The sequence below is a fragment of the Ursus maritimus genome, unplaced genomic scaffold, assembly GCF_017311325.1.
Source record: "Ursus maritimus isolate PB19 unplaced genomic scaffold, ASM1731132v1 scaffold_21, whole genome shotgun sequence".
NCBI lineage: Eukaryota > Metazoa > Chordata > Mammalia > Carnivora > Ursidae > Ursus > Ursus maritimus.
Genome location: NW_024424564.1, coordinates 48,131,961 through 48,143,988, shown reverse-complemented (window position 1 = coordinate 48,143,988; position 12,028 = coordinate 48,131,961). Strand labels below are relative to the sequence as shown.

The following is a 12,028-nucleotide window of genomic DNA, read 5'->3' as shown; positions in this document are numbered from 1 at the left end:
CTGAAGGTCTCTTTCCAAGGGAAGCACAGGGTGGCTTCTAAGATGGGGGAGGGGACGCACTGGGTATATTTTGGCTCCCAGAGGGTCTGTGCTCCCAACGCTCCCCCAGGCCAGGCTCTGAGACCGTGAGATTCTTTCTGTCAGCTGAGAGGTGCAGTCAGCTCAAGCAGGAAACTATTCCCCAACTCCGGCCTCCTGGGCCTCCCAGTCACGCCTATTAGCAGGCGGGAGGCCCCTGAGGAAGGACCCGAACCCCTCTCTGGGCTCTGCGGGCCAAGCAGCCTCCAAAATTGGAGCCTTCAGGAGCGCAGGGCCCTTCGCGGCCCTTCTCCAGAGAACCAGGGAGGCTGGTGCTGGGACCGGGAAGTGACCTCCACAGGCAGGAGCTGCCTAATGAGCTCCTTACTCAGGGCTGTGGAAGAGGGAGGAGGGGGGCCAGGGAGAGACACGGGTGCCACACACCCCACATGCACACGCATGTACACACACGTGGTCTCCTGTGGTCACAGAGACCCTCATACCCCCATGCACACACACATGGATGTACAGAACCCCCCCATAGAGAGAGACCCACACCCTGCCCCCCCCACCTTCTCTTCTCAAATGTCCCATCACATCACTGTTCCTGAGACCTGGAGATTCAGAATGCAGGATGGTGGACAAACGCTTGTGTATGCCCCCCGCACTGCATACATGTCTCTGGGAAGGGGTCCCAGCCTGTGGGCTCTGTGCCCTGGGGCGCGACAGTGGACACAGGGTGGCTGCCTCCTGAGAGCTGGCCCTGCTTCCCCTGGGACAGCAATGGGGAGGGCTGGGGGGAGCGATGGGCAAGAGAAATGTGGCCCCTCCCATGCCCTCCCTCTGAGGTTGCTCAGGCTTCCCCCATAACTCCCCAAGGTGAGGCCTGGGCCTTCCAGGCATGTGCTCTCTCAGTCCTGCCCCGTCTGGTCCCAGCCATCACTCACGCACAGTCCTGGAGCCGTTCTAGGGCCAACTTGCCCCCACCCATGCTGCTCACTCCTGCTAGGCATTTCCAAAGCTCTTCCTGGCCTAGTTAATCCCCGGGTTGCCCTGGGTCTCAGTTCGGACACTGTCGCAGACCACCAGCCCCTGCCCTCTCCACACTGTGCCCGCATGGTCCACAATGCCTGGGCACCTCTCTGTCTGAGCACTGATGGCACCGTGGCCCTGGCACAGGACTGCTGCTCAATACATTTGCCCAGTATGTCCACGTAACATATTTTCTGAGCGACTTCCATGTACCAGGCATAGTTGTGGGCGGAAGGAAGTCCATCTCGTGGCCAGTTCCCCAGTAAAGGGTGGTGAGGCATCAGGGAGGGAACACACACTGTGGCAGGTGTACTGGTTAGACACCTGGGCTCCAAGCTGCCTGCTATGTGACCCTGGACTGCTCACGGCCCTCTCTGGGCCTCATTTTCTTCATTTGTCCAATGGGCTAAAGACAGTTTTGAACTAGCTTATCTTTAAGGAGCCTTGTGGGATTGGTGGGGGTGGGAAGGACAGAGAGAAGCTGGTACCTCCCTGCCCTGCCCCCAAGGGAGTCTCCCCAGGGCAGTGGGAGGGGACCAAGGGGGTAGTGCTGAGCTGCTCCTTCCCCACACCCCCCACAGCTTTGTTCCTCATCACCCACCCCTACCCCACCCATGCCTCCCCACACTTCCCTCAGGACCTTCAAGGTAGCGCTCAGGGTTCCTATCATGTCAACATTCATATGTGGGGAGGTGACCCTGTATGTGCGGCCTTGAGACCCCAGCGCCCCCAGGACCCCCTCCGTACCTTGCCCGGACCTGCCCAGAATGAAGCTACCGTCTGACCACCCATCTTGCTCCACAAATCCCCTGGAGCATGGTCTCCACTGCCCTACTAGGCCTGCCCAGAGTCAGGCCAGCCCCACAGGCACTCACCGTGCACGGGCTGTGGAGAGGTTGGCTGGGTGGGCCAGTTGACAAATCTCCAAGGCCCCAGGGCTGCGAATTGGGGGAATGAGGACCACTCTTACTGTGGAGGAGGAAGAGGTGCCAGGGGACCTCCCCTCTTCTGCAGACAGAGAAACTGAGGCTCGGGCAAGGAAGGGAAGCAGGGGTTCAGATAGAGCCAGGGAAAGAGATGGGCTCAGAGCACATGGAACTCTGCGCAGACCCCTATCCCGCCACTGAATTGCTGTGTGACATCATGCAGGCCGCTTCACCTCTCTGAGCCTCACCCAGGTTGTCGAGAGGATTAAGTCAGCCATCAGTACGTCAAATGCTACACAGGAGGTGGGCGGGTACTCATAAAATTTCCTGTCCTGGGGCGCCTGGGTGGCACAGCGGTTAAGCGTCTGCCTTCGGCTCAGGGCGTGATCTCGGCGTTATGGGATCGAGCCCCACATCAGGCTCCTCCGCTATGAGCCTGCTTCTTCCTCTCCCACTCCCCCTGCTTGTGTTCCCTCTCTCACTGGCTGTCTCTATCTCTGTCAAATAAATAAATAAAATCTTAAAAAAAAAAAAAATTTCCTGTCCTTCCCTAACAGGGCTGAAGTCCCATGCAGGCCGGGCACTCCCTCCTCCTCCTCCCCCATCCCCCATCCCATTCCTAACTCAGGGCAGTAGAAAGAACACTGCTTGGGAAGTCAGGAGGCCTCTAGAGCAAGTTACTTTGTGTCTCTAAGTCTCGGTCTTTTCACCTCAGTTTTCCATGAGAACAGCCCACCGCCCTCACGGAGGGATTATAAGGCTCACGAGAAACCATGGAGATGGAAAAGCTCTGGAAACTAAGAATCTGGGCAGACGTCAGGGCTTGTTGTTATAACATACCCTGTCAACACCGGGGGGTGGGCAGACAGATGGATGGGTGGGTCCTGACGTGGTCGGGTGATGGAGCTTGGGTTCTAAGTCAGCACAAGTGAGGAGTCCCCTCCCCAGTGAAAGGTGGCATGATGCTCTCTCTCAAACCAAGCAGCTTCTTTTCACACGCGTGTCCCCCTTAACCACCGCCCCCCACAAGGAGCCTTGTCCCTGGAAAGCCAGTCTCCCCAGGATGCTGCCATTCAAGTTCTCTCGGGGCTCAGAGGTGCCAGGACCGCCCTCCAGCGCATTCAGGCCCAAACACGGGCCCGTGAGCCTGGTGGGAGCAGGACCACATCTGTGCAGTCACTGAAGGACCCCATGCCCAGCACAGACACTGGGAGATGCTGGTCAGTCTTGTCTTCGTGCAGGAATGGCGGGGGGGAGGGGCAAGGGTCAGGGAGCCAACTCACTGGGCACACGGTTGATGGCTTTGAGGGGCCTCAGGACGCGCACGGTGCGGATGGCCGACAGGTTGATGTTCTGAAGGTCCAGAGAGTACTCGACCATCCTGCAGAGAAAGGGGGGAGAGTGAGGGACACAGCAGGAGGGACACTCAGGGCCCATCTGTGCCCACAGCTGCCTCGAGGGGAGAGGCATCCAGGGTCAGAATCCCTGCTATGGCCCACTCAGCTGTGTGGCCTGGGCTGTCACCTCTTCTGTAAGGGGACCTGGTGGCATCTGCCTCCTACCGCCCTGGGGATTCCAGTAAATGCAGTAGGGGCAGAGCAAACGGAGGAGCCCTGGGTCCCCACTGAGTGCCCAGCACGGTGCCAGATGACTCTTGCCCTTGCTTCCCAGCAGCCTCTGGACCAGGGAAGGCTAGCAGGGGAGAACCAAGGCGCGGGGAGACCCCTGGCTGAGCCCCGTGATGACCAGACGGCAAGATCATAGTCTTAGTGTCAAGTCCTGGCTGCCGGCAGAGGCCCAGAGCCGAGCCCGCAGTCCTTGTACCTCCCGGAGCCGCAGGCCCCCAGCAAGAGTGGCTTAGATGCTCAGAGTTGCAGATGAGAAGAGGAGCCAGAGAGAGGCGACATGTCCCAGGTTGCCCAGCCAGGCTCACACCACACCTGCCCCTCCCTGTCAGGCCTCTGAGCCCAACCACGGGCTCACCCAGTCCAGGTATCCCAGGCTGCACCTCCGGGGATGGGACAGACACACTGTACTTCGCTTGCAGGAAAAATCCACGCTCTCCTGGGCACGCTCCCTGCAAGGCACCCAGGCTCCAGCCTCATGGGCTCACTGCACCCCCCACGCCAGGCCTTTGCACCCACCATCCCTTCCGCCTGGGGTGCCGCCTCTCCCATCTCTGTGCATGAAACCCGACTCATGCTTCACAGATCCTGGCAGATGCCCCTAATGTCCTGGAACTTTTTCCACACCAGAGTCCGCGATGAGCCAAGCCAGTGTGGGTGCTACAGGCCCAAGAATGACTCAGAGCTGGCCCCAAGACTCAGGAGTACCCACTCGAGCCAGGGAAAGACCCAAAGGCAAAGACGACACCGGAGCCCTCACGGCTGCCAGAGTTCTCTCCTTCAGGGCCTCTCCCTCCACATGCAACCGGCCCTGAACCGCCTTGGAGGCACTTTTTCTCCTCCAGGAAGTCTTCCCAGATCTCCACTGGAGACAGATCTCTGGGGTCCCCTCTGGTTTCCTGGCTTCTACCAGATCCTACCTACTCAGTTGCTACCTGTCCCTGCTTTCCCCCTCTGAAAGACACACACACCCCCGGTGCCGCTCACCAGACCCTTCCTCCCCCTCCTCGCCCCCCCCATCCTCCCCGCCAGGGCCCCAGCATGGCTGCCAGCTCCACCTGTCACTACCATCAGTGGGGAAGTGAAGGCTTTTCCTACACGCCATGCAAACCTGTCCAACTGTTGTGAAGCCCCCGCCCCCTCCCGCTGCTTGAAGAATAATTGAGTGAAAGCTTCTTTGCCTGAAATGCCTCCATCCCTCCCCCAGCTTTCTGGGGCACAGGCTCTGGCTCCCATGCGCACTCTCTCTCACACGCAGAGTCACACACCTGCACGCAACCGTCGGTGCACACACACACTCACTCCTTGGACACCCTCATCCACACACACTCCTACCACAGCCCAAATTCAGAAGAGGGGGCGTGACCAAAAAAAAAGTGACAGAGAATTAGAACTAGAGACGGAGACCTGGGGGACCTGAGGAGGGGGGGTAGAGGAGGAGGAGGGAGGGGGAGGAACTGGGGGGGGAGGAGGGGGAGGAAGAGAAGGCAGGAGGGGGAGGGGAGGAAAAGGGGAGGAGGAGAGAGGGAGGAGGAAGAGGCAGAAGTGAGGAGGAAGGGGGGAGGAGGAGGAGGGAGGGGTGCTGGGACAGCAGCCTGGTAGAGAGGGTGCTGCAGGCTGAGGCCGGCCCAGGGGCAGTGGGTGAGGAGAGAGGGTGATGTGTGAAGGGGCACCGCGGGAGTGGAGCTGTATGAGGATTCCGTGCGTGGGTGAGCCAACTGTCATTTTCATATTTTGTAGAAAGAGCTCTCCAGGCAGCCAGGGAGACGGGTGTGATGAAGGCACTGTGGGGGCGGCACACACAGGCACACAAACAGGCGCTCACACTGGCTCGGGCACACACACACACACACACACACACACACACACACCCCAGGCCTAGGAGAGATGCCCAGCTCCAGCCAGCTCCTCCCCCGGCCCCTCCCCCACTCGCCCTCTTCCTTCCTCCCCGTTCCCTCCATCCTGCCAGCAGGGTGCCCATGCCCTGGGCACAGCTGGGCCCCCAAGGCCCAGTGAATGCTTTGCTGGGGAGGCTGGGGTGGGGGTTCCCAGCCTCTGCCAGACTGAACACACTCAGAGCCTTTGTTTCGGGAGCCCCAGGGCACACCTGCTGAGCCCTGGCAGGTGACAGCCCAGGATTTGTTCCCATCCCCACGAAGTCTCACAATAAAAATAAAGAGATGCTTCACAGACGGATGGCTAGACAGAGGAAAGCACACGGTGTTTGAGGGCCTACTGCCTGCCAGGCAGTTCTCATTCCTTACCTGCGCTAGGCCGTTGGAGCACCCCACCCCCATTGCTTGGAACCTACCACACCGTTCCCCCACATTCCCCTGGACCAGGGCTCCCCACGATGGGCGCCCTCAGGCCAACCCTGCCTGGCCCCGGCCCTGCCTCACGCTGCTCCACTGGCCCCATGTCCTCCCCCCCCCCCCCGCAGAACCCGTGGGAGACTGGAACTTCGTGAGGCTGCCCCCCTGTCCCGACCCTGCCCCGGGATAGGCCGGGACCAAGCATAGGAAACATAGGCAGATGCCCGGCCTCAGGGTGAGAAGGCAGGCTCAAGCTCTCCCTTTGTGTTTCTCTAAAACAAGAAGGGGACTGGCGCCTGGATTCTGAGCGAGGCACAGGATGTAGGCCCGAGAGTAGCCAGAGTTAGGAAGCTTTAGGGTCTGAGCACCTCTCAGATCCCAAGCGGCTCCTGGGAGGCTGAGCAGACTCATGCCCGTCTCTGAAGTGGGCTGAAGCAGCCACTGCCTGCCAGGCCCAGAGAGATGCACTGGCCCACCCTTTCCCTTCCCCCTGCCCGACCTTCCAGGTCCTCAGTGTGGGAACACACCTTCTGCGGTCTACTGCAAAAATACCCCTGAGACCTCATCCCTTGCAGCCCTCAGGGTGTCCACTAAAAACCTCCCGTGAGAAATTTCTTGGAGAATTTAGTGTTAGGATCTTAGCTCTGGACTTCCTGGCAGTCCAGTCAAAAAGGGAAAGGTGATGAGTTACTGAGTTCTTAGCAGCAAGAAAGATCCTTCCAGGAAATCCATTTGCCTAAACATTTCTCCCAGGTTCAACCCTCTCTTCTATATGTCTACTTGGGGGTGTAATATTGCACCAACGTCTCCTGTCCGGGGGAACAAGACAGGGTATAAATGCATTCAGTGATAAAGAACACATAGTAAGTGCACAGTGGAGAATCCAGGAGTTCTCATTCTTCTCTGAGGGAAGAGGATAGAAAGGGGGACATTGGACAGGATGGAGAGAGACGGACAGAGTACATAGCTAGGAGAGTGGAACCGTAGGTTTAAGTCTATCCCCCGGAACCACATCGTCCTGACAGTGACTCTGTGCACCAACTTGGGACAGTCTGCTCATAGCTCCCCGACCCCTGCCCTAGTCCAGTCACCATCCCTCTCTCCTGACAGCCACAGCAGCCTCCTGACTATTCTCCTGTCTCTTGCTTCCTCCCCCCACACCTCTTCTTCTGTCAGCTAAAACTTCCTAAAATTCAAATCTAGCTGTACCACTCCCTGACTTAAACCCTCACTGGCTCCCCACTGTCCTCAAAACAAAGTCTAAGCCCCTGACCATGGCCTACAAGGCCCTCCATTCTGGCCTTCCCCTCCCCCAACCCCTGCTCCTACTCCATACATCTGAGACATCATCACCCCAGGCCTGTCAAGCTCCCCCAATACAGCCTGTTCTTGCCCCCTTCCCTTTGCTCAGTGCCCCTTCCCCCTTGTTCCCAGCCTTCCTTCAAGACCATATCCTCCAAGAAGCCCCTGTTCACCCCCTCCATACACCGCAGGCTGAATTGACCCCTCTCTGCTCTGGCTTATTCCACACTCCATTCATACCTCCTGTCTAGCGTGGGTTCCCCCAAAGTAGACCCTGAGCCAAGAGCTCCAGAGGTGATCCCTAGGTGTGTGGCAAGAGAGGGGAGGAAACAGAGAAAAGCCAGTGAGGGGCTGTTCGTGAGCGGGTCACTGCTGTGGACAATTGGGGCACAATCGGGACCCCCTGAGAGACTCTGTGGAGTGAGCCTCAGAATGGGACCACAGGGGTGCCGGGCTGGCCATGCACCCCCTCCTTCTGAGACACACCCCTGCACCAGCCCCACACAGCAGACAGTAGGCACTCAGGGATCTACTGAGCACGAATAACGCGTGTGACGAAAGACGCCACCTCCTTCCTCCTCCCCCCACCCTGGACGACAGCTGTGGGAGACCCCCCTCCAAAAAAGAGAAGGTCATTCAATGGGTGAATAACCACTGGGCTGACTTCCCCCAGGCCCCAAGTAAGACATCACTTATGGGAGTGAGAAATTAATTCCTAATTACACAGTTACTTTATCACACAGCTTTAGTGCTAAAAGTCTAAAAAAAAAAAAATCAACAAAAACCCCCACTACCTCCTGCCAGCTCCCAAGCGCCTAATTAGGTAAGTAATTCTGCTTTAAAGCGAACACTTCTGTCCTGACATCACCCCAGCAGGAGAGTAGCTGAACCCAGTTCCAGGCTTGTCCTTGAGGAGAGGGGCTCAGGTGCAACCAAGCCAGAGGGGGCGGGGAGAGTAGACACGCGCTCCCCAGGGCACAATGCTACCTATTCCTGCTAAGGAGCCTCCCTCCCCCACCCCCAGATCCCCTGGCCCCCAAGAGAGGCCCCGAGACCCAGGCCAGGTGAACCGGTGGACACCCTGACTAGTTCAGGACGGGCGTGGGACCCCAGGTGAGCCATGAGGGGCAGCCTGGCTGTTGAGCTGGGACTACAGGGAAGAGGGCTCTCCTTGGCTAAGCCACCGCCTGGAAACCCTAAAGCACTAAGGGCCATCTTGCCTCCATGGTGGCCGAAGAATTCTGCCAACTGAAAAGAAGGCTGAGTCCAGAGCTGGAGAGAGGCAGGATCCTGACCATATGGTTTGAGTACTCCCTCTATCCGAATCCCAGCTCTGCCCTCTGCTTTTTCCAGTTCTGCAAGCCAATACCTTCCCTTTGGGGCTTGGGCCCCATTTGCCTTCGGTTTCTCTCACTGACGACTCTGAGTCCTGGCAGATTCACAGGGGTTCCTGAGCGCTATGTGCTGAGCACTGTACGTATCTTCCCATGGTGGGATTATGGCCCCCACTGCAGATTTGGAAGCTGAGATTCAGGAGGAGCCCAGGTCACACAGCCAGGGAGTGTGGGATCCAGGAGCTCTGCCCAGCCCACCCCCCTCCTCATCAGGCAACAGGCCAGCCGCCTTCTGGCTCCCAAGCAACCCCTCAGCCAGTCAGGGGGCCAGGAAGCCCACCACACATGGTGGGACATGGAATAGGGCCAGCACCCCTGGGGGCAGTTTCTCCCAATGGTTAGAGCATGGAGCCCAGATCCCAACCCCAGCACTCTTGCTAGTGTACCATGTGACCCTGGGCAAGTCCCTGAACTGACCTCCCAGGAGTGTGGGGAGAATGAAATGTGTTCCTATATGGATTCAGGGCTTAGAACAGGGCCTGGCCCCGGGGCGCCTGGGTGGCTCAGTCGGTTGAGTGTCCTACTCTTGGTTTCAGCTCAGGTCTCGATCTCAGGGTTGTGAGATCGAGCCCCATGTCAGGCTCAGCGCTCGGCAGGGAGTCTGCTTAAGTTTCTCTCCCCCCTCTCTCTGTCTGCCCCCCGACCCCCCTCCACTTGCACACACTCTCGCTCTCTCTCTCACGCATGCTCTTGCTCTCTCTCCAATAAATTAATAAATCTAAAAAAAAAAAAAAAAAAAAAAGAACAGGGCCTGGCGCAAGGAGAAGCCAAAGAAGCGCCGGCAGTTCCTTCCTCTGTCACAGCCTCATTCTGGCACGAATCCCCCGGGCCTGCCTAAACCCCTCCCTGAACCCCACCTCCTGCCTGAGAAAGCCCAGGCAGGAAGGGCTTCCAGCAGCTCTGACATGACCCCAGCACTGTCTGCCACGGCTTCCAGGAGCACCTGCACATCTCATGTTCCCACAGTGCACCGGGCTTTTTCCAGCCTGCCTGCCTTTGCAACCTGCCAGTCCCACCTGGAGGGCCTTTCTGTGCTTTCCGGATCCCACCCCTGAACTGAGCTCGCCTGCCTTGTGTCCCACTGTCCTCTAGGAGGGCACCTCTGGCTCTGACCTGTGCTCTGTTGTGCCCCGGTTCCTCAGGGCAGGGGCTGGCTCAGAGTCCCAGCCGGGTGCCCAGTGTCCAGCTCAGGACCTGGCTTAGGGGCAGGCTCTCCACTCCCGCTTGTCAAACACATAACTTGAGGGACAAGATCAAGGAAAAAAAAAAAAAAAAAAAAAGCTCGGAGCTGACAAGAAGCAACATAAAATGACTGAGATTTAACGTCTTTCCAGGAAATACCCCTCCCAGGAGATGATTTCTGTGTGTTGCTGTTAAAAATAGGGTGTTTCCTCAATCTTTGCAAGGGGCCCACGGGGGCTTTCTTAAAATGTAATTTAAGATGTAGCTAATGGAAAGGAAGCTGAGATGCTGGAAATGGCAGATCATCTGTCAGGAGGCAGCTCTGTGATGATTCAGGCTTGCTCTAGTGGAGAACTAGATCACCAGCCTACACGGCGACCCCGCACTTAGCACATAGTAGGTGTTCAGGGGACGGAGGAAGGGAGGGAGGGAGGAAATAATGGAAAGAGAGAATTAGGGAGCAATAACACTAACCCTTGACCTTGGCCAGCACCTTCTTCTGACTTACGGGTCACTTCCGCCCATACATCCTCACACAAATCCTATAAAACCAGAGAACGGGTTTTTAAGCCCGTTTGACTGTTAAAGAAACTGATGCTCTGAAGCCAACTCAGGCCAAGTTCAGAGTCAAGGAAAGATCTGGGGCCACAAAGTCAAAGGAAAGGCTGCATACGCAGACCCCAGGCAGGTGGGATCCGGGGTAGCCCTAGGGGCTGCAGCAGCCGGAGATCCCACATCTTCTCTAGACAAGGCTCCACTCAGGTGACAACACTCCAGTGACTTTATCACTGGGTAGAGTTGCCACACAAATGCAGGATTCCCAGTTAAGTCTGAACTTCAGATAAACAATCACACATCATTTTTAAGTATAGGTCCCAAATATGCCTCACGATGTCTTCTTCGTGAAATTTAGCATGATTGCACCGGAATAGTCTGGGTACGACCAGTGGGCACAGCTGCTGGGAACCAGACAGAGACACTCTGGGCTCCCCCAGACTTTGGGGGTAAATGTCCCTCTCAGAGGACTCACCCGGCAGCCCTCTGAGGGCTGGTGAAGATGCCCATGTCCTCAGGGGCAGATGGACTGGAATATTTTGGCCTCTGAAAAGGTAAAACCCCTCATGCTATGAGTCAGCACGGGATCTGGGGCGAGCCGTATGGGAGCACATCCCAGATCTGGCCCATACGAGCTGTGCGAGCTGGGGCCAGCTGCTGCTATCTCTAAACCTCCATTTCCATATCTGCAACATGGGGTTAACCACCCCCTCCCCCAAGTTCTCGGGATTGCGAGGACGTTAAGAGAGCACGGCGCAGTCAGTAAACAGTACTTCTGGTAAACCACTGATTTCTGCTGATTTCTGCCTACCTGGAGCTCTCTTCTCCACTCTTAGGGGAGCAGTCCTGGCATTTTACAAAGTCTATGCTCCCCACTCTCGGGCCACGCGGCATGGGTGGGACCAGACTCACACCCCCTTCAGGGGGTGGGCCCTGACTAGCTCTGGCCAATCAGAGCACAGCCTCATCCCAGCCGCAGTGATTGGTTCAGGAATGAGCACATGACCCACGCCAGCCAATCCAAGTCAAGGAAGCTGCGTTCCACACTCCTTGGAGTTACTGTGAAAGGGAAGGTCCCCTTCCAGTGAATCCAAGAGAGTGGGCTCTGAGCCTGGGCTGCCCTCTGCCACCCGCACCCCCAGAGGAAAGCTGCCGGGGCGTATGTCAGCAGAGAGTAACGAAGAAGAGCTGTAGGATGGAAGGACACAGCGTCTAGTGATCTCTTCCAGGATTCTGGATCAAATGGGCCCTGAAGCCCGAGACCCCGCGACTTCAGCAAAGGAAACGATAAACTCCCTTAAACCAGGATCAGTAGGTTTCTGTCCCATGTAACCGAGAGAGGCCTTCCTGATTCATGATTGACTGGTGTCTGGCTTGTCAGCCTGTGGCCTGAGAATCTCTGGTGACTTAGCCCTCACCCCTCACAGCACGTAGCATCCTGTTTCCATGGAAACAAACCTGAGTGGTTATCATCGCTCTCATCCACTCTACTCCACAAGCAAATGAGAAAACCATCCACCCCAAGGTTCCCACTGGAATCTTCCCAGGTCCACACCCACCCAACACCAGTTCAGCTTAAAGAAAGTGGCCCCACACCTGGGTGGCTCAGTCAGTTAAGCGTCTGCCTTGGGCTCAGGTCATGATCCTGGGGTCCTGGAATTGAGCCTGGCGTTGGGCTCCCC

The 12,028-nt window shown here is 57.4% G+C and overlaps 1 protein-coding gene across 1 annotated transcript in view; it reads right to left on the bottom strand.

The window, feature by feature from the left end:
• The window catches only part of CACNA1I (calcium voltage-gated channel subunit alpha1 I), a 102,126-nt gene that overhangs the window by 59,492 nt on the left and 30,606 nt on the right, over positions 1-12,028 (bottom strand). Inside the window, exon 4 of the mRNA XM_040637569.1 lies at positions 3,260-3,357. Coding sequence (XP_040493503.1) covers positions 3,260-3,357 — 98 coding nt within the window. The remainder of the gene's footprint in view (positions 1-3,259; positions 3,358-12,028) is intronic.